The sequence below is a fragment of the Zalophus californianus genome, chromosome 17 (genome assembly GCF_009762305.2).
Source record: "Zalophus californianus isolate mZalCal1 chromosome 17, mZalCal1.pri.v2, whole genome shotgun sequence".
Taxonomy (NCBI): domain Eukaryota; kingdom Metazoa; phylum Chordata; class Mammalia; order Carnivora; family Otariidae; genus Zalophus; species Zalophus californianus.
In genome coordinates, this window is record NC_045611.1 from 18,227,951 (window position 1) to 18,250,519 (window position 22,569).

The 22,569-nt window shown below is 45.1% G+C and overlaps 1 protein-coding gene across 2 annotated transcripts in view; it reads left to right on the forward strand.

Annotated features, from left to right (window-relative positions):
- Positions 1–22,569, forward strand: part of RANBP10 (RAN binding protein 10) — a 66,497-nt gene that overhangs the window by 14,396 nt on the left and 29,532 nt on the right. For both annotated transcript variants that reach the window (XM_027619190.2, XM_027619189.2), the window contains exon 3: positions 10,427–10,479. In XM_027619190.2, the coding sequence (XP_027474991.1) occupies positions 10,427–10,479 (53 nt within the window). The remainder of the gene's footprint in view (positions 1–10,426; positions 10,480–22,569) is intronic.

Below are 22,569 nucleotides of genomic sequence, written 5' to 3' on the forward strand. Positions count from 1 at the left end.
ACATTTGTAACAGTATCCAGACATTATTCTGCCAAGGATTGAAGTCTCTAGGTCAGAGCAGGGAAGGATCTTAGGAGCCCTTTAGTCCAACCTCTCCTCTTCTGATAGGGAACTTGAGATGTGGGGTGAAATCCGAGACCCACAGTCCTGAATTAGGCTGGAGTGTCTGAGACTTCAAGAGTCTGGGATGTTGTCTCTGGAGCCCTGCTGCAAAGTATTCCTGTCACTTTAAAACTCTTCAGGAGCTTCTCTTCAGGAGGCAGGAAGGGAGTGTCAAGGAGTGTCAAACGTTGCCAAAGAGCTTCCCTGTGTAGAGCGTAGAGTGCTCCAGGCTGTCTCTCAGGACTGGATGGGTGATAACAGCAAAGTGTGTTCTCCTCACCCCAGGCCTTGTTTTATGTCTCTGGAGGGTTTGAGACTCCAGAGGTCTGGTTTCTAAGGTCCTGTCCTCTGTTCACCACCAGACCTGTCTGGGTCATGGAAGAATCTCCAGTCAGTTGGAGATGTGCTGAGCCAGTGTCACTGTGCTGAGCAGAGGGTTTTCTGGGTGTGTGCTCTGGGTTGCGCTTGGGACTTACCTGGTACTATGTGAGCGAGAGCTCTGGTTCCTCTACTGAGCAGGGATTTTGACAATTTCCTGCCGTTTCTGAAGGTGTGCTCTTCCCATATAGCCTCTGCCCTTCTGTCAAGGCTCAGGGAAGTGGGTGTACTGAGGAGCTGACTATGAAAACCAGGTCCCCCACTGTGTCCCTCTGGCACTGAAATGTTGCCCTGGGACAAGCCAGGGAGAGTCTGATGGGTGAGAGCTAACAACCTCCTCAGTGTGTGGCCATCAGCTCGCTCTGGAAAATGATTTTTCTGTGACTATCAAAGTAATTGTAGAAAATCTGGAAAACCGAAGAGAAAAAAGAAGAATCCAAGCTGACTATGCTCACATCTCCGCATGACTGCAGGGTTTCAGCAGACTGTTGCTTTTGTGGGAGAGTCAGCATAGGCGGGTGGAGGGCAGCATGGGCCCCAGAAGCCACCAGTCCATTTTCATTGTAGGTCATTTTCCAGGGCCCCAGTTTGCCTCTGCTGCCTGCAGGATATGGTGACAGCTTGAGGGCGGACCTGGCTGTGTGGTCATCTGAGGGTCTTGCCAGAGCTGCTGCTCATCCTCTGTCCTGCTCTCCAGCTTGGCCAGAGATGTGCTCGCTTGCGGCCCTTTTCTCTCTGGAGCCCCACAGAGAGACGGAGTTGCTCTTCTAGCTCTAGCTTGTGTTGTGGTTTTGGCAGTGAAGTAGAAACTGAGAAGGTAGAGGCCAACTCGTCTCACTGCCATGAAGAACTTATCATCTGTTGTCCCTCTACACTTACTGGCTGTCCCACCTCTATGACAAATGGTATTCTCCATTTTGCTGCCATATGGAAAAAAGGAGTAAATCAGATGGCTTTATCCTACTTTCAGTCATGATGTGGGCTAAGAACTTTACCCCCAGCCTCCTCAGATATATCCTGCTGCTTGAAAAGAAAGCCCTAGTGGAGATGCTAAATATAGGGGAGGTAAGCTCTGTCTCTTCCAGTTATCTGCTAAGGGAGTGAGAACCGCAGTTGCCTCCCTCCCAGGTGACCAAGGCAGCTTGTATCTGTTAGTGTTCTAGCATCGTCTGACACATTACTGAGAAGGAAGCAAATGCTCACCTCCTTTTTCCTCGTCAATCCCCAGTAAACAGGCCCTTGTTTTTAGAAGTCCCAAGATCCAGGCCTTCAAAAATGTCCTATTTTGGGGTGCCTGGGTGGCTCAGTCGGTTAAGTGTCTGCCTTCAGCTCAGGTCATGATCCCGGGGTCCTGGGATCGAGCCCCATGTTGGGCTCAGGGAGCCTGCTTCTCACTCTCCCTCTGCCTCTTCCCCTGCTTGTGCTTTCTCTCTCTCTTCCTCAAATAAAATAAATAAAATCTTTTAAAAAAATGGCCTATCTTACCTGATTCCCATGCTAGAAAAGCCTCTAGTGCATGAACTAAAGCACAGTGGCGTTGTCCAGTGTCCACCAGCAGCCCTGCCAGCACCATGCCCAGGATCCTGTTCGATGGCTACCCTGAAGCCTCTCTGGACTGATGGTGGTAGCTGAGGAATAGTCTCTGACAAACTGATTTGGGCATATGGTGAACTCAGTGGCAGGGGTGAGATTTGTATCTGGGCTTGTCTGGTACATTTGCTCTGATCCAGGTTTGTTTTTTGTTCGGCTGTTTGCACACAGTGTAAACGCTAAGGTTGGAGCAGAGCTGGAGAAAGGCTACTACTGATAGGCCAAACACTCGGGCTCCAAAGTTTGCAAGTGGGTCTCAGAGAGTTGCCCTTCCTATGGTGGCTGGTTGTCCTGGGCTGTGTCCAGGGCAGCTCCTCCCCCTTGCATAAGTTCACTGTGTTCTAAAGAGCACTTGGCTGAGGGGCGCCTGGCTGGCTTACAGTAGAGCATGCGACTCTCTCGACTTCGGGGTTGTAAGTTCAAGCCCTACATGGGGTGTAGAGATTACTTAAAGATAAAATCTTTAAAAAAAAAAAAGAGCATTTGGCTCTCTGTGCCTTGCCATCCTCACTGCTTCTGTCCTTGTCCAGCCCTGTCATCTTCCACTGGGTTGATTTGGGTAGACTCTAGTTTTGCCTCTTCAATCCGTTTTACAAATATCAGTGGTTTGATCAGCTGCACCCTTTTCTAAATCCTTTCTGCAGCTTCCTTTTGACCTTCCATGAAGTTCAAACTCCTCAAGCTAGCATGCAAGCTGTGCATGAATAGCCAGTTTCCTGCACCAGCTTTGGCTCTTTTTAGGTCTGCCCAAGCTGTGACCCAGCCACGCTGATTTCTCTCCGTTGCTGGATTATGGGGCTGCGTTCTTGCCACCACACCTCAGTACGTTCTGCTGCTTCTTCGTGGAACGTGCTCCTTTTTCTCCCCTCACTGCTCACCACGTCTTGGCTCAGCCTTCACTTCCTTTGGGAATCCCCAAGTCAGTGCGCTCTGAGTCTTTGGCTTGCCCCTGACTTGCCACTGGAAACTGTCGGAGACCGGGGACCGGATTCCGGCCCCATCCTATGTCCCCAGCACCACAGTGGGCACAGAAGAGCTTTATGGAGTGGGTGACTGATCCCAAGGGCTCTGTAAAAAGAAACTTACCACACCTGTTTTTACTGAATGACTCAACTCTAGCAAGGATTCAACAGCTCCTAACAACCCATTCGTTTTCAGATGCCACCAGAGATCCACAGAGAAGAGGTAATGTCAGTGCAGCTTAGAAGCAAAGATACTTCTGTATGTGTCCAGGAGAACATATGTGGATTTGGGATTTTCATTATGCTCTTTCCCTACTGTTTTACCCCATTCTTGTCAGCCTGTCAGAGAGCTGGGACCATATGAGTCTGCGACCCGGCAAAACACTACACATGTCCTTTGTTGGTGATTGAGAGGGAACCTTAGGCCTCCTTAGATTTTTCATGAGTAGATGGAGAAATAGACTTCCCCTATGCCTGTAACGTCACTAGCTTTGTGAGCATAGGTCATTTAATCTCACTGCGGAAGTCCAGTGTCTGCAAGAGGGGAGAATAGTACTGGGGGTGTTGTGACCGAGTTCAGAGCTCACTTAACCTATCATGTAGCTCTGTTATGATTTCATACTAGCTAGAAACTTAGGTTCCCTTGAAATGTGGCTGGGAAAGACCCTGCGACTTGGGTGATAAAGTTCACCAGACCATGAGGGGATGAACACTAGGGGTTTGTTGAATGTTCATTATGTGCCCAGCACTGCTGTGGCTCTGTGCTTTTCCTCTGAGCGCTGGGGGCTCCTTCCTATAGCTCCTGTATCCTGAGGTAGGGAAGAGGCCTTGCATCAGTTCTGTTCATTGTGGCATAAGACATAGGATTTGAGCCTGTAAACTTAGGCTCCTTCTCTTGGGTTTGGATGATTTGGGGGATTGGTCTTTGGGGAATATCAGAACTGAATAAACACATAGCCACATGCTGCATTTTTGGCCAGAAATGACACCGCTGAACGAATGAACAGGTGGAGGTATTGTCTCCCTGGACCCTAAATCCCCAAGCTTGAAGAGAGGGAAAGGTTTTATGTAATAACAAATATTATAGCTGATAATAGTGAACTTGAACCTTTTTTGGGGAGAAGAGGCAGTTGCATTGATATATATTCATTTATTTATTGTGGTAAAACATAAATAACATAAAATTTACTGCTTAAATCATTCTTAAGTGTACAGTTCAGTGTCATTAAGTACATTCACATTGTTGTGCAACCATCACCACCGTCCCATCTCCAGAGCTTTTTTCGTCTTTCCAAACTGAAACTGTCCCCATTAAACAGTAACTCCTGATTCTCCCCCTAGGCCCTGGCAAATACCATTTTACTTTCTGTTTTTATGAATTTGACTCCTCTAGATACCTTGTGTAAGTGGAATCAAGCCGAATTTGTATTTAAAAAAAAAAAGATTTTATTTATTTGGCAGAGAGAGAGAGCGCACAAGCAGGGAGAGCAGCAGGCAGAGGGAGCGGGAGAAGCAGGCCCTCCCTTGACCAGGGAGCCCAGACGTGGGGCTCGATCCCAGGACCCTGGGATCATGACCTGAGCTGAAGGCAGACGCTTAACCAACTGAGCCACCCAGGCGCCCCTTGTCTTTTTTTTTTTTTTTTTTTTTTAAGATTTTATTTAATACAGAGGGAGAGAGAACGAGAGAGCATGAGGGCGGTAGGGTCAGAGGGAGAAGCAGACTCCCCACTGAACAGGGAGCCTGATGTGGGACTCGATCCCAGGATCCTGGGATCATGACCGGAGCCGAAGGCAGACGCTCAATCGACTGAGCCACCCAGGCACCCCCCCCTTTTTTTTTTAATTTGAGAGAGAAAGAGAGTGTGAGCACGAGCAGGGGGAGGGGCAAGCAGACTCCCCTGAGCGGGAGCCCTATGCTGGGCTCCATTCCAGGACCCTGAGATGACCTGAGCTGAAGTCAGATACTTAACCAACTGAGCCACCCAGGTGCCCCCACAATTTGTCTTTTTGTGACTGACTTATTTCTCTTAGTATAATGTCTTCAAGGTTCATCCATGTTGTAGTATATGTCAGAATTTCCTTCCTTTTTTTTTTAAAGTTGTATTATTTTTTTTTTAAGATTTTATTTATTTATTTGACAGAGACACAGCGAGAGAGGGAACACAAACAGGTGGAGGGAGAGACGGAGAAGCAGGCTTCACACTGAGTAGGGAGCCCAACGCGGGGCTCGATCCTGGGACCCTGGGATCATGACCTGAGCCGAAGGCAGACGCTTAACGACTGAGCCACCCAGGCGTCCCCAAAAAGTTATATTTATTTAACTAATTTTTACACCCAACATGGGGCTTGAACTCAACCCCAAGAGTTGCATGCTGTTCCACCTGAGCCAGTCAGGCGCCCCATAGTTTCTTCCTTTTTAAGGCTGAGTAATCTTCCATTGTGTATATATGTCACATTCGGTTTATCCATTCATCCATTCAGCAATACACACTTGGTTTGGTTTGCTTTCACCTTTTGGCTGTTGTGAATAATGCTGCTATGAACATGAGTGTACAAATACCTGTTCAATTCCCTGTTTTCAATTCTTTTGGATATATACCTGAAAGTGGAATTGCTGGATCATATGGTAATTCTTTGTTAAAAATTAAGCATTTTAAAAACGTAGTGTAATTTTTTTAAAGATTTTATTTATTTATTTGAGAGAGAGAGAGAGCATGAATAGGGGGAGGAACAGAGGGAGAGGTGAGCGTGGAGCCTGTTACAGGGCTTGATTCATGACCCCAAGATCATGACTTGAGTCGAAATCAAGAGTCGGATGCTTAACCGACTGAGCCACCCAGGGACCCCAACAAAGTTTTAATTTTTTAAACTTAGAATTACCATATGATTAACTGCCATACTGATTTCCACAGCTGCTGTACCATCGATGCACAAGGGTTCTAATCTTCATATCCTCACCAACACTTGTTATTTTCTGTTTTCTGTTGTTTGTTTGTTTGTCCTAAAGGGTATGAAGTTGTATCTCATTGTGGTTTTGATCTACATTTCCTTAGTGATTAGTGATGCTGAACATCTTTTCATTTGCTTATTAGCCATTTGTCTCTTCTTTGGAGAAATAACTATTCAAGTCCTTGCCCATTTTTAATAGGTTTTCTGTTTGGTTTTGTTTTTTGTTGAGTTGTAAGAGTTCTTTGAATATCCTGGATATTAAACCCTTATCACATATATGACTTGCACATATTTTCTCCTGTACCATGGGTTGCTTTTCACTGTGTTGATGGTGTCCTTTGAGGTACAAAAGTTTAAGATTTTGATGTAGTTTACTTTTTTCTTTTGTTGCCTGTGCTTTGAGTGTAATATCCAAGAAATCATTGCCGATTCCAATGTAAACCTTTCTCCTATGTTTTCTTCTAAGAGTTTTACAGTTTTAGGTCTTTGTTTATTTGATCTGTTTTAAGTTAATTTTGCATATGGTGTATGGTAAGGGCCCAACCTCATTCTTCTGCATGTGGATATAGTTGTCCCAGCACCATTTGTTGAGATTGTCATTTTCCAATTGAATGGTCTTAGCATCTTTGTCAAAATCAGTTGACCACATATGGGAGGGTATATTTCTGTGCTCTCTATTGTGTTACTGTGGTCTATATGTCTGTCTCTATGCCAGTACCAACACTGTTTTTTTTTTTTTTTTTTTTTTTTTTTTTTTTTTTTTTTTTTTACCAACACTGTTTTGATTTGATTTGATTATCACAGCTTTGTGGAAAGTTTTGAAATCAGGAAGTGTTAGTCCTCCAACTTTTTTTCGTTTTTTTCAAGGTTGTTTTGGCTGTTCATTGTCCCTTGAGATTCCATATGGATAGCATTAAATCTGTGTATTGCACTGGGTAGTATGGCGTCATAACGATATTAAATTTTCCAATTGTGAACACAGATGTCTTTCCATTTATTTATGTCTTCTTTAATTTCTTTCAGCAACATTTTATAGTTTTTAGTGTACAAGTCTTTTGTCTCCTTGGTCAAGTTTATTCCTAAGTATTTTTTCCTTTTTTTGTTTTTTAAGATTTATTTATTTATTTTAGAGAGGGGAGGGGGAGGGGCAGGGGGAGAGGGAGAGAGAATGTCAAGCTGACTGATCATGGAACCCGATGCGGGACTAGATCTTATCCTGAGATCACAACCTGAGCTAAAACCAAGAGTTGGATGTCTCACTGAGCCACCCAGGCACCCTGGCATTTTCCTCTTCTTCTTCTTCTTTTTTTAAGAATTTATTTATTTATTTAAGAGAGAGAGCGTGAGTGCACCAGCAAGGCAGAGGGTCAGAGGGAGAGAGATAAGCAGACTTCCCACCAAGCAGGGCTTAATTCCAGCACCCTGGGATCCTGACCTGAGCTGAAGGCAGACGCTTAACTGAGTCACCAAGGCGCCCCTCCCCGTAATTTTTAAATGGAATTATTTTAATTTCCTTTTTCATTGTTCACTGTTAGTGTATAGAAAATCAACTGCTTTTCATTTGTTGATTTTGTATCCTTCAACTTTGCTGAATTTGTTTATTCTAATAGCATTTTAGGGTTTTCTACATATAGGATCATGTCATCTCTGGAAGAGATAGTTTTACCTATTTTCCAATTTGGGTGCCTTTTATTTTTCTTGTCTAATTGCTTCGGCTAGAACTTTTAATACTCTGTTGAATAGAGTGGCAAACACAGACATCTTTGTCTTGTTTCTGATCTTAGGAAAAGTCTTTCAGTCTTTCACCATTGGGTATGATGTTAGCTGTGGGCTTATCATATATGGCTTTTATTATGTTGAGGCAGTTGTCTTTTATTCCTACTTTGTTGAGTATGACTGAGATGTAACTTAACATACCATACAATTCCCCCACTTAAAGTGTACAATTCAACGTTTTTTAGTATATTCATGGGATCCTTATAGCTTTTTTACTCTCTGCTTATCACAAACTGGTTGGATAATAGTTTTCAAGTGCATAAAGACGTGCTGGAAGGTAGAAGGCTGTGAGTTTTTGGAATTTTATAACATCATACTTTTGGAAGAGATAGTGTCACCCATTGTTAGAAGAGTTGGGACTAATTTCTTTTGAACACTGACTCAACTCCAATTTCTTTTTTTTTTTTTAAAGATTTTATTTATTTATTCATGAGAGACAGAGGAGGAGAGAGAGAGAGGGAGGGAGAGAGAGAGAGAGAGAGAAGCAGAGGGAGAAGCAGGCTCCCAAGGAGCAGGGAGCCCGATACGGGACTCGATCCCAGGACCCTGGGATCACGACCTGAGCCGAAGGCAGACACTTAACCATCTGAGCCACCCAGGCGCCCTCAACTCCAGTTTCTTACGAATATGCAACTTAGGCTCCTGTGGGGTTGCTCCCTGTATCATTGACACCTGCAGGTGACAGGGCAACCAAGTGTGGGTATTGGATCTCCTCTGGGTGGTCTACCCTTAGCTCATCCACTTGGGTTCACAAATTGACCCTAGGGTTTATGTAAAGGCTCCCAGGCCATCCACGGGTAAACACTATCCCACCTATGGGGCAGAGAGTTTATAGCAAGGTGTTGAGGGCTAGCTGCTGGAGGTGGAAAAGGCTTCCCCTGTGTAGAAGCCTAAGCAACTTGTGTTTGAATACATGTGCCTTAGTAGTTCCTCATTCCCATGGAAATTTATGGAATTAGACCCCTGTTGCTGGTGGCCAAGCTGCTTGACCTTCCCTATTTGCATTAACCTTAAGTGGTTAAGGGTCATCCAGGAAACATGCGCTCTAAACACAAACCCTCATCTTAGTGTCAGGAAACCTGTATGCTAGGGTAGGATCACATGTGGTATTGGGCAGAGACCCAGGCCCCTCCAAACAGGGCAGGATGAGTGGGCTGACATCCAAGTCAGGGAAACCCCTGGCTATGTTGTACATGATTATGTTGATTGATGACTGCAGAGCAGTTGAGGTTGTTTGCTGCTTGGTCAGCCGAGACATTAAGAGAATGGAGACCAGCTTTTGGCAGCCTCTACCATGTGAAGTAAGGAAGCTGATTATTTGGGCTGTGGTTTTCTGGGAAAAAGTACAGGTTTTAATCTAATGGGAATCCTGCCAGCAGGCTTACACTGCTTCTGCCCCTGATGCTTCTTCAAGGTCCATTTTTGGCAGGAGGTCACAGGCAGTTTGATAGTCTCAGTCCTTTGAACCTTGCAAGTCCGTCTTTGAAGTGCTGTTCCTTTCCCTTCCCTCCTCTTTCCCCTAACTCCTGCAGGCCAAGTTATCAGGGTCATGTGTTGGTTGGTGTCTTCCTGGTTCCTTCCAGCATGATGGGGTAGCTGGTTTCAGAGGAAGATGTGTGGGTCAGAGCCTTCCTTCCCTGTCTGATCCTTTATTTGGATGGTAGAGGCTGCTCCCCTAAAACACAGTGGCACAGCCAGCCAGAGAAGGGCAAAGGGGCGTTTACTGTAGATGAAGGACTTGCAGAGACAGGAGCACCATGTTGTGGGAACTCAGGTAGTGTTAGGAAACAGGTAATGTAGGTTCATGGAGCATGTTGGGGGGAAAAAAAGAAATAATCCAAGATAGGGAAATGTATGTGGAATTGTTCCTTGCAGAATCATTTACAACAGGGAACAATTGGAATGTAAATGTGCAGCCACTTGGGAATGGTCAAAAGAAGGCAACCCTATGTAATTACTTTAAAAAACATTTTTGTGTGGGGGCACCTGGGTGGCTCAGTCAGTTAAGCTTCTGCCTTCGGCTCAGGTCATGATCCCAGGGTCCTGGGATCAAGTCCTGTATCCGGCTCCCTGCTTGGCAAGGAGTCGGCTTCTCTCTCTCCCTCTACCCCTTTCCCCGATTGTGCTCTTTTTTTCTCTCTCACGCTCTCTCTTTCTCTGTCAAATAAATAAAATCTTAAAAAAAAAATAGTTTAAAATGGGCCTGGATTAGAGATGTAAAGTACAGCATAGGGGATACAGCTATACTTTTTCCATGTCTTGGTCCTTGGTGAAGAGTGGCTTGTCCCTGTGAGCTTGATCTTGCATTGTTCTGCCAAGTACTACTTAGGATTCAGCTACTTACTTTAGGTACTTCTTGAGGATAGATTCCGCTGCCTTAGCCAGAGCCAGAAATCAAGGGAGGACTGGAAGCAGTGATTTCGGGAAACTTTAGTCCGAAACTGAAGTTCCTGGTTAAGACACTACCTCTTGTTTCTCCAGCTACTTAAGGCATTGAGATGATTTTCATTAGAAAATCAAAATGTGAAGGCTCTCCAAGAACCACTAGTGTGTTAAGAATCTCTATATTCATTGTTTTTCCTGTTTTTCTTTTACCAAGAAATATTTTAGAAGGGAGATGCATAATCATTTGCTAACCAAAAATTTTTTGTGTGTGATTTTTTGAAGGTACATGGGAATAGGACTCTCAGCTCAAGGCGTCAACATGAACAGACTTCCTGGTGAGTCACCGGTTAAGAGAATATTTGTTCTGCTCTTCTGATCCATTCTGTGATGAGAATCATGGCGGCAGCCGAAAGGCTGGAGGGAATTTTGCTGACTGCCTTACCTAAAGCTAGGCCATTGGGTGGAAGATCCTAAAACGTGGCCATGCTGGAATGGTATGAGCTTCCATTCCAAAAATTAATTGGAATTTGAACTGTTTGCAGTGAAAACCAACCTGAGCTTGCTCCTAGTGGAGATAGGCCTTAGTAGTCCTTACTCCCATTGGCCTTTGACCAGCCTGGGACTCCAGCATTTATGGAGAAGAAGGCTCCTGCCAACCCTCGCTTCTCTGTTACTTCACCATTATTTACCATCAGTCTTTAAGTGGCCTCCCATTTGGAACATGGTCGAGGCGATTTTTTAATAAATAGGAAGTGTGTGAGACTTGGGTTGGCAGTCAGCAACCTCAGATTTGTGGAATCTCTGGGCCCTGCAGATGGTCCTCTGCTACTACCCAGGCACCCTTTCAGCCACTTTCTGCCCAGTGGCTTGTGCCCACTCTTGAGCTGTGTACAGTTGAAGGGATAGAAGCCTCCACCAGAAACTGGTGAGTTCCAGAAGATGGTCCTAAGTCCATTTGTCCCTTCAGTGGCCTAAGTGACATGGTGCAAGGTGCCCTGGCACCGTCATGAAGGCAGGCAAAGTCCCTGTGTTTTTGCCCTGGCTCTCTCTACTTTTTGTGCCTCAGACACAGAGAAGGCAGCTGGCTTTTTCCAAAGAGAGAGCAGCACTTAAACGTTACATCTTTTCCCATCTATGCTTAATATCAGTCACAGATTTTCTTTTCTTTATATTTATTTATTTATTTGATAGAGAGCACAAGCAGGTAGAGTAACAGGTAGAGGGAGAGGGAGACGCAGGCCTCCCGCTGAGCAGGGAGCCCGATGTGGGGCTTGACCCGAGCCGAAGGCAGTTGCTTAACCAACTGAGCCACCCAGGCGCCCCTCAGACTTTTTTTTTTTCTAATTGACTAATTTCAAGTACTTGAAATCTAGACTTGCTCAGGATTCAGCTAATTGTCAGGAGTCTGAAATTTTTCAGCTTTGATCTGAGTGAAAACTGGCCTTTAGTTATTAATCAGGATATGTGTGGCATGTTTGTCTTCTTTGTGTAGCATGTGGCTCTAATCTTTTTTTTTTTTTAAGATTTTATTTATTTGGGGCGCCTGGGTGGCTCAGTCGTTAAGCGTCTGCCTTCGGCTCAGGTCATGGTCCCAGGGTCCTGGGATCGAGCCCCGCGTCGGGCTCCCTGCTCCGCGGGAAGCCTGCTTCTCCCTCTCCCACTCCATCTCTCTCTGTCAAGTAAATAAATAAAATCTTTAAAAAAAAAAAAAGATTTTATTTATTTATTTATTTGAGAGAGAGAGAGAGAGAGAGAATGCCTGCAACAGGGAGAAGGAACAGAGGGGGAAGAAGAGGGACAAGGAGCTCGATCTCAAAACCCTGAGATCATGACCTGAGCCGAAATCGAGTCGGCAGCTTAACCAACTGAGCCACCCAGGTGCCCCTTAATCTTTTTTTTATTCCAAATGTTCTCTTTGAACTTTTGCACTGCTTTGGTGGCTGAGGAAAGAGGCTTATTATATAGAAGTAACTATTACAATCTGTTATTAGCTGTCACTTTAAGCAACCCTGAACATTGGTTAAGTGAATTTTTGTTAATCCACAGAAAAGAATACTATGCAGCCATGAAGAGAATGAGGAGGTTCTTTAGGTACTGATTTGGAGTAATCTCTAGGATATATTGTTAAATGGAAAACATAAGGCATAGAACAGTGTATAATATGCTACCAAATGTGCAAAAATAAAAAAGGCAAAACTAACATACCTGTACCTGCTTGTACATGCATTGAACATCTTTGGAAAGCTACAGAAAAACTTGTACTATCAGCTATCCCTTGGGAAGGGCCAGGGTTGCTAGGGATAGGACTGGGAAGGAAATTTTTCATTTTCAGAGTTTTCACATTTTCTTTCTTGTGAATATATTATTCGTTTAAAAAGTATAAATAGAATTAAAACAAAATAAACAAAAGCCAATGCCTTGTAGCAAGGAGTCCTCACATCTGTCTTTGAGGTGGATTTGGAATATAGCCTTTTACCATGTGCTAGGCTTGGTATTCTAAGTTCCACATACTCATCCTTCTTTAGTAGGAACCGTTTTTTTCATGGCTCATTTGGTTTGAGATCCATAGAGTGGAGCAGATGAAGTGGGAGGGGGAGGTTCAAGGTCTACCCGGGCTGACCTGAATCTCTTTGAGATGGAGCCATGTGGAGCTGGCCGGGTCTGTTTGCCTTGTTCGTAAGATGGGGTTTTGACCCCCTCCCGGCCAGTTGGAGGGCAGGTGCTGGTCATGTGCTTTGATGTTGTGAATGTAACATTGTAGGGAAGTCCATTTGGGGCCCTTGCGCAGTCAGACCCTGTCCAGGCCCAGATTTGGGCCTATAGGAGAAGGGGCTTGGAGACAGTGGATGAGGTATTAGTTCCCACACTAACATATCAGGAGAGTTGGCACTTTTTTTTACGTCCTGAGTGATGCGTCTCTTGTTCAGCAGGAGAAAGGGGCCTCTGTGGGTATTATGCCTCTTTTCATTTCACTCTGCCTGCCAGCTCTGAGGGCTTTCCTTTCTGCCATATCTGATAATCTCCCTGATTATTCCTTAAGGTAGAAAGTAGGAATCAGATTGCAGCTAGATAGGCATTCTCTCTAGGAAGAATGGCCGCATCTGGCTTTCCCAGGTTACAGGGCTGGCCGAGTGGCTGGGAAGACCTAGCACAGGAGAGATGTAGGGGTAGAGGGGAGACAGTCCTCTTAGGAATGAAGGTGGGCCTGTTACTGTTCATCCCATTGCTGGATTTGGAAGATCAGAATCCCCTTTGGCGGCACTTTCCATTTTCTGGGGTTGCTTTTTTTGGTATGTGTGTGGGAGGCTTAATGAGCATACATTCTCCAAAACTGAAAGTCTCATCATTCATAAAGAGTTGGACCTGAAGCTACTAGCATGTATTCCACTGGGGACATGAGATGGAGGATGACAGCTGCTAAAGCCTTTCTGGTTGTTGCTTCTGATTTCCAAGAGACCCTTGGTTGTGATGAAGACTGTTGGGACTGTTTGGATATATGGTTGGTGGGAGATGAGTGATGATGGTGGCCTGTGCTGGGTCTAGAATTTGAGACTTTGGTGTTACAACTTCAGATAAGATGTTTGAGCGCTGGTGTATTTTCTTGATAGATACTGTTGTGTTTCATGGAAAGTGGTGGTTGGTTACTGTGGCTTTACAGGGGTGTTTCAGCCTGGTGTTGAGAGACATAGGAGTTTGCCAGGTGGGTCTGGGTGGTGGTCCAGTAAGGCCTGTGAGTAGATCTATAAGTTGTCTAGTGTGATGGGATGGCTTCCTGGGGACAGTAGGATGACCCAGTTGAAGGAAGAGTCTTATGTTCCATGTCAAGGGGCCAGGACTTCTTTATTTAAGCAGTGGGGATTGCAGGAGTATTTTGACTGTAGGCAAGATGTGATCAGATTTGTTAATAAGTAACTAGTTCAAGAGTGAACTGGTGTAGAGGAGGCCTCCCAGAGGGGTGGAGGCTAAGATGGGCTGCCTGGGCAGTAAGAATTGTAAGAGCTTAGGCCTGTGATAGAACTTCAGAAGGTGGTAGATTTTGCTTAAAAAAAGGACTCCCTGTCCTTATTCTGAAATATTTAACTGGAAGCATTTAATCATAAGTGGACAGTTGTATTTATAAGTGCCTTATGGGTGTATATTGAGATAACTCAGCATATCTTGTTTAGTTGAGAAGAATCCTACTAGGTCATTGGGTGGGTTCCTTATTTTCACGGCTGTACACGTAGATTACTTTTGATTTGTAAGTTTAGAAAAATTTATCAGCGAATCTATCAGAGCCTTTTGGAGAGGACGTTTTTTGAAGACTTTCCCTTCCTCTCTTGTTAGCTTGTTCAGGTAACTTCTTTCTTATGGCATCACTTTCAGTATATTCTGCTTTGGCCATCTGATTCTCTTTATAGGAAAATGGGTATGATTAATATTATCCAAAACCTAAAAAGGGGCTCCTGGCTGGCTCAGTTAGTAGAGCACATGACTCTTGATTCTGGGGTCATGAGTTCAAGCCTCATGTGGGGTATAGAGATTATTTAAATCAATAAAACTTCTTTTTAAAAAGATTTATCTCTTTATTTGAGAGAGAGAGAGAGTGCAGGGGGAGGGACAAGAGAGGGAGCGGGAGAGAATCTTAAACAGACTCTGCTCAGCAGACCATAAGATTCACCCCTTTAAAATGTACATTTCAGTGGTTTTAGTGTAGTCACAGAGTTGTGCTACCATCACCTCTATCTAGTTCCAAAACATTTTCATCACCCCAAAAAGAAACCCTGTACCCATTAGCAGTCATTCCCTGATTCTCCTTCCCTGTAGCCCCTGAAAACCACTAATCTACTCTCTGTCTCCATGGATTTTCCTTTTCTGGACCTTTCATATCAGTGGAGTCATATAACAGGTGGCCTTTTTTTTTTAAAGATTTTTTTTATTTTTTCTACAGAGAGAGACACAGAGAGAGAGGGAACACAAGCAGGGGGAGTGGGAGAGAGAGAAGCAGGCTCCCCGCAGAGCAGGGAGCCCGATGTGGGGGCTCGATCCCAGGACCCTGGAATCATGACCTGAGCCAAAGGCAGACGCTTAACAAATGAGCCACCCAGGCGCCCCTGGCTTTTTTTTTTTTTTTAAGATTTTATTTATTTATTTGACAGAGAGACACAGAGAGAGAGGGAACACAAGCAGGACGAGTGGGAGAGGGAGAAGCAGGCTCCCCGCTGAGCAGGGAGCCCGATGCAGGGCTCGATCCCAGGACCCTGGACCATGACCCGAGCCGAAGGCAGACGCTTAACCGACTGAGCCACCCAGGTGCCCCCACAGGTGGCCTTTTGTGTATGGCTTCTTTTACTTAGCATAAGGTTCTTGAGGTTCATCTAAGTTGTAGTGTGTATCAGAACTTCATTCCTTCTTATGGCCAAATAATATTCTATTATATGGATATATCACATTTTGCTTATCCATGTGTCTGTTGATGAATATTTGGATTTTTTAAATGAATATTTGGCTTGTTTTTCCTTTTTTGGCTGTTATGATTTATGCTATAAAGATTTGTGTAGAAGTTTTTGTGTGGACATATGTTTTATTTCATTTGATTATATACCTAAGGAGTGGAATTGCTGGGTCATGTGGTAACAACTTTTATTTAGGGTTTTGATCCATTTAATTTTTGTTTATGGTGTGCAGTAAGGATCCAACTTCATTCATTTGCATGTGGCTATCCAATTGCCCTAGCATCAGTTGTTGAAAAGACCATTCTTTCCTTACTGAATGATCTTGGTACCTTTGTTGAAAATCATTTGAGACGGAGATGTATGGATTTTTTTTCTGGATTCTCAGTTCTATTCCATTGATCTATATATTTGTCCTTGCCTGTACTACTGTCTTGATTACTGTTGCTTTGTAGTAAGTTTTGAAATCGGAAGTGTGAGTCGTTCAACTTTCTTCTTTTTCAGGGTTGTTCTGACTCTTCTGGTTCCCTTGCAATTCCATATGAATTTTAGAACCAGCTTGTTAACTACTATAAAGAAATCAGCTGGGATTTTGATTGGATTGCACTGAATCTATAGATCAGTTTGGGAAGTATTGCCATACTAATAATGTTAAATTTTCTGATCCATGAACGTGAAATATTTTTCCATTTGTTTAGATCTTTAATTTCCTTCAACAATATTTTCTAATTTTCAGATCATAAATTTTACATTTCTTTTGTCAAATTTATTCCTAAGTGTTTTATTCTTTTTGATACTGTGAATGGAATTGTTTTATTAATTTCATTTTTAGGTTGTTCATTGCAAGTGTATAAAATGTAATTGATTTTTGTATATTGATCTTGTGTTATAATCTTTTTGTATGATGCTAGATTCAGTTTGCTAGTATTTTGTTGAAGATTTTTGCTTCTACTTTTATTTCCTTTGCCCTTCTTTCCTTTGGTTTGTTTATTTCCCCCCATACTCTTTAAGTATAGGTTTGTCATTGTATTTTAATTTTTTCACTAATAAAGATAGATATTTATTGTTAGATACTTTTTTCTTTTTTTAAAGATTTTATTTTTATGTATTTGACAGAGAGAGAGAGAGAGAGAGCACAAGCAGGGGGAGCAGGCAGAGGGAGAGGGAGAAGCAGGCTCACTGAGCAGGGAGCCCGATGTGAGGCTCCATCCCAGGACCCTGGGATCATGACCTGAGCCAAAGGCAGATACTTAAGGACTGAGCCACCCAGACACCCCGTTAGATATTTTTTTCTAAGTACTACATTACTTCTCACAAAAATTTTTTTTTTAAGATTTTATTTATTTATTTGAGAGAAAGATAGCAAAAGAGCACAAGCAGTGGGAGGGGCAGAGGGAAAGGGAGAAGCAGACTCCCTGCTGAGCAGGGAGCCCGATGCAGGACTTGATCCCAGGATGCTGGGATCATGACCTGAGCCAAAGGCAGACACTTAAGCGACTGAGCCACCCACATGCCCCTCACAAATTTTTTTTAAATTAATTTATTTGAGAGAGAGAAGAGAGAGAGTGCATGTTGAAGAGTCACAGAGGGAGAGAGAGTCTTAAGTAGACCCCACGCTGAGCGTGGAGCCTGATGTGGGGCTCAGTCTCACAACCCTGAGATCATAACCTGAGCCGAAACCAAGAGACAGACAACTTAACCAGCTACACCACCCAGGCACCCCCTTTTCTTATAAGTTTTGATATACTGTTTTAGTTTGAGCTTTTCATTTTAAGATAGTTATTACATTCTTTATTCTTGATTTTCTTCCTGACCCAGGTTGTGTTCAAGACAGTAGTGCTCTGTAATTTTCACATGATTGGGCACTATTTAATTTTTGTTTAATTGGTTGAGTCTGACCTTATTCTATCATGATCTGGAATATGATGTGGTCTACCTTTTAAAAAATTTACCTAATGCTGATTTATACTCCAGCACATCGGGTTTTGTGAAATATGTAGGTACAGAGTTTGTTCCCAGTCTACCATAGAGTTTCCTATACATTTGTTTTTTCTTATTCATTTATATATCAGTCTATTTTATGAATTTGTTACCAGAAGGTAAAAGAAATTTTGAAAATAATGTCCCCTGCAACCTTGTGCCTAAGGGCTGAGGGCTTCGGGTTGGAGGGCTTAAGCAGCTGTGGGTCTGACGGTTGGTGCTGGGTCAGGGAGACAGTGGGTAGGGTATTGCAGGGAGCCACTGAGAGATTTAAGCAGGGGTGTGATCGGCCCAGGTTAGAGGGGGCAGGGGCAGGAGCAGGGGCAAGGAGGCCAGTTGGGAGACTGTCTCAGTGGCCCGGGAGAACATGGTGGTATCTTGGATTAGAGAGATGGGGAGGAGGACAGGCCCTGTGGGAGTAATTCGTCTGGCTTGGTGTCTTCAGCATAGTGCGTGAACAGACTACAAACTACTAGTGTTGTGCTTTCAGGATTTTGCTGATAGTTTGTTTCAAGAATCCTTTTATTAATAAAGTAGCCTGGTGATAGCCATTTTAGATGCCAAGTCTCAGTGTCATTCAGAGCAAGTAGCAGATTGCAAATTGAACAGCCCTTGTCTGAGTCGGTCTAAGAAAAAGGTAACTTAGGAAGTCCAGCCTTGGCCTACCCAGGTGCTGCTTCCGAGAAGTACCTGGTCTTTGGCTCTTATTCCTGCCTTTCATGAGTCCTTGGAAGAAAAGCTTATGAGGAAGGGGAGGCCCAAGCGTAGAACTGAAGCCCCTTTTCTTGTAGTTCCTGATCTGGTTGAGTGAAACCAGTAAGAACAGATGATGGACTTGACTGAGAGCCTCCACCCCTCTCTCTCTGAAGTAAGTACTTCTTGACTGTAGGAGATAACCTCTGTCTTACACATACACACACTGTCTCAGTCTCTCTCTCTGTCTCTCCCTCCCCCCCTTCCTTTCTCCTCTGCCCTGGGCTGCTTGTTTCTCTGGATGCCTGTATCTTGTTCCTGATTAGAACTTACAGTAGCTGAGTGAAGTAGGTGTGGAGGCAGTAGAGGCAGTTCTCTCTTTCTTTGAGGGGCCCAAAGATTCTATGGCCTATGGATGGTTGACTGTACTTTGCCAAGGCCTGAAAGTGCAGTTGAAGGGCAGTTAGTGAGCCATCCAGGCAATTATACAACTCACCTCTCTGTCTCCACTCTGTCTTTGAGCAGGTCACACCTCCAGAAACCTCAGTGCTTTGTTGAAGGTCCAGCACACAGTGAACCTGCTTGCTCCAAACTAAGTTTATCTGACTGCAAAACCCAGATCCTCGTGCTTTCCTTGTGTCCACTGACAGTTGCTGTTCACCCTAGCCCCCAGGTGGCACTCTTCAGAGTAATCTTTGCCCTGTCTCTTTCCTCACCTCTTGGTTCTGCCACTCCCCAAGTGTGTCTTTCATCTGGCCCCCTTCTCTATCCTTACTGTCATTGCCTCCCCATTGGGCTCTTTCCATGGCCTCCTGATTCATCTCTCTATCTCAGGCCTCTGCTCTTCACTTCCTGTCCCTTGCCCGTTTTGTGTTTCTGACCCCTCTGCCAGGGATACAGGCCTGTGAGCCTTGCTCAGCATCTTCTGCCCCTCCTGCCCTCCACAAAGGCTGCACACCAGCATGTTTGTGAGGTCTCAGATACACTGCAAACATACCCCGCTCTGCCCCTTGATAGATCCCTTGTTGCTGTGGGGGTGTCCTTCCTGCTTGTGTCCCCCTGTGCAATACTGCCTGACCCTTTTAGCCCTGACCACATTTCGGTGATGACACTTACCTCCCTGCCTCATGGGACTCCTTCATATTTACCCAACAATGTTCTTGCTGGGACTTGGACCACATCTTTTTATCACCACTCTCCCAGAGTGAGCACAAATGCACTCGGGCCCATTCCTGCATCTTGCTGTGCTCTGCCTCAGCACCGTGGCTTCCGTAAGCCAAGTGTGGTTCTGGAACCAGTCTTGAGTCAGGTCCCTGCTGGTCTGCAGCCTGCCTGTGGCTGGGAGAAGCCTTTATTTGGAGCTTAGCCTCCCTGCTCTGCCCTAACTATTGCGGCACTGATTGTGCATGGGGGCTCTGCCCCCACCTTCTACCTATAAGAGGAATGACTGTCTCCCCTTCTCTGTATGTTAGGGCTCAGTGTTGTTGAATCAACTATGGGCTCACATTTAGTCATGTGAGGAAACAGATCTTTAGGGTTGTGGTCAGCTTGTGGGGCAGTATGCAGCTCAGTGGTTAAGAGCATGGACTCTGGAGACACACCATCTGCATTTGCATCCTGGCAGCTTTGTTACCTAACGTAAGTTATGTAACTGCTCTGTGCCTCTCTTTTCCCCATCTGTAAAATGGAAACAATACTAGTTTGTAACTCACATATGGAATGGTTATGAGAAGTTAGTGAGTTCCTATAAAGTGCTTAGAATAGTGCCTGATAAAACAAAGTGTACATATATGTTAGCTTTTGTTGGAATTGAGAAACATTATTTTTTCCTACCTGAGGAAGGATGTACCTATACATTTGAAGTTCTTAGGTAAATAAGTAAGTAAATAAATGCAGTTCTTTTATGAATGTTTGTATATCAGAGTGGAGTTAGGTGTAATCGGAACTGCATTTTCTTTCCAGTGCTTGTGTTTTCTGTATCTGAGTAGCCATGTTAGTACATGTTAACCGGAGTTGAATTATGGAGGATGAAGATGGCATAGCGAATAAAGTCAGGATATCGATGTTTCAACTGTTTTCGTGTGGGTTTGCCTGTACTGGCTCAGCACAGCTGTCTTTGCCTCTAGGGCTGTCAGGAGTAGGGGGTAACCACTCTCGGGGTCTCACTTGGGCCTGGGAGCAGACACTAACAGAGTACCTTCGGTATGAGACTGGTGGTCAGACTTTCCCAGGAACATATGGGCATGTCTCAGCTTGCATGGTCAGAAGTTTTGATGGTTTACCTTTTGTAAGATGTTTTTGGCCTCCATTAAATGTGAAACCAAGGAACACATGTGGTCCAAAATAAGAATGTCAGAGTTTTTGGGCAAATGGCTTGAAAGCAGGGCAGGATAATCTATAGGCAGGTGAGTTCCTGCAGCCCGGCCCTCCTGTTGTTGATTTGGCAGCAAGCAGCATGGGCTGCCGATCCCTGGATTGAGGAAGCAGGGAGGAAAAGCCAGGGGCATGGCTAGAGAGAGGGTTTTGGGCTTCTCCAAATCTTGGGTGCTTTGAAGGGGTTGAGGATAAGACAGATCTTCCTTTTGTGCCTTGTGCCTCAGAGAGGGCCAGGAAGACTCAGGCTGTGTTGATAGGTAGCCCCATGTACATCAGAGCTGGGTAGCTGATAATTTTCTCCTTGCCATTTCTGAGCAGGAGGCAGCTCTTCTGGTGTGCCGTATATTACCTTAATTACTACAACCCCTCCAAGGAGAACCCTTGAGGCTTACTTGCTTCATGCTGCTGGAAAAGAAGCAGCTCCACAGCTGGGCACTGGGCGTTGGGAGGGTGCATATCTCCTGAAGCAGATGGCACTTTGCAACTAGGCCCTGGTAGGGGGGGTGGGAGGGTAGTAGGGGAACTATCTGCCTGCTCCCACAGGATAGTTCAAGTGAACATCTTTTCCTACCCCTAGAGCTTACCTTAACTAAGCCTACCCTGAATGGTTTGTTAGGAGCATGCCCCTGGGAGTGTTTGTGTCCCGATCTCGTGGCTGGGGCCTGCTTCTACCGGGTGGGACAGATTCTGCAAATAGCCGATATTTCACATTTGCACGCGCCATGGGAGAGGAAGAGCAGATAGCAGAGACATATGTGAGGGCAGAACATGGGTGTTTGTGCCGGGTTCGTGAGTGCCGAGGCTAGCGCCTGTCAGTGTGGCAGGCACTGACAATAAACCCTCATAACTTGCAGTGTAACGTGTCTGCTCCGTGCAAATACCAATAGTAGGTGGCTTTGCACAGTGGATGTCTTAAAGTTTACTGGCATGTAGGTGGGTTTCCAGTACTCTGGAAGTGCTCTTTGTCTGTACCCACTAAGCAGGCACTGCTTCTGTTCCACTCCATGTAGTGTAAAGACCCTTGTTCCCCCCAGCTGGTGAGCCCCCCTCATGTCCACCTGTAAACACCTCTGTCTTTGGATATCTTTCACCCCAGGATCTACAGGGCTCCACAGGAGTCTGCCAGGGGGCTGCTCAGTTCCTCCATGAGGCCGGTTGGGTGAATTGAGTCATCGGGGCCCCACTGGGAATCTGGGTGTACCTGTTCCTAACCATGGCAGAGCACCTGGAAACAGGCCTCAGCAACACTGGTGTGATTGTAGGCACCATACAAGCCTCCCCAGTGAGTGCCAGCTTAGGCTGGTAAAGGGAAGAAGCCGACTGGTGATGGCCTTGCAGTTCAGGCTTATAAAGTGCCTCAAAGTAGCGCTGTCTAGAAAAGGCAGGCAGTCAGAAGATTCTCTGAAGCCACTGGAGCAGCTGCTCAGGACCAGAGTCGTGGGAAGAATAGGTTGGGATTTGTGTGCCTGGTGCTGCCCAGCCCCTCACTGCCTTGCTCAATCAGTTCTTTCTCTGTCTGAGATATCCTTGGGAAATGACCTGGCTGGGAGTGGAGGGGTAGATACCCGGTTCCACTGGGAAGTCCAGAGCAGAGGGTGGTTTGGCAGTTGGGGCCCAAGAGCCAGGTAGCTGTTCAAAATCCCTGGTGGTTCCCATGGTAGTTAATGGTGCCGGTGCTGCAGGACCCACCGTCGTCCCTGCTGCGGAGCTTGTTTCATGTTTCTGCCTCCGGGCTACTCCTCCCTGGGTCTGCAGTGCCCTGGGCCCCATGGCCAGCCGAGTCCTGGTCCTTTTCTGTGGGCCTCTTCCCTCAGCCACAGGGAGACCTGTATTACCATAACATATCCCCATAACATATCCGGGCTGCTTGGCAGCCTTTTGAAGTGAGGTAACTCTGTCAGGCATGGAAATTATTATTCCTGGTCCTGGAGATTTCTTGTCTAC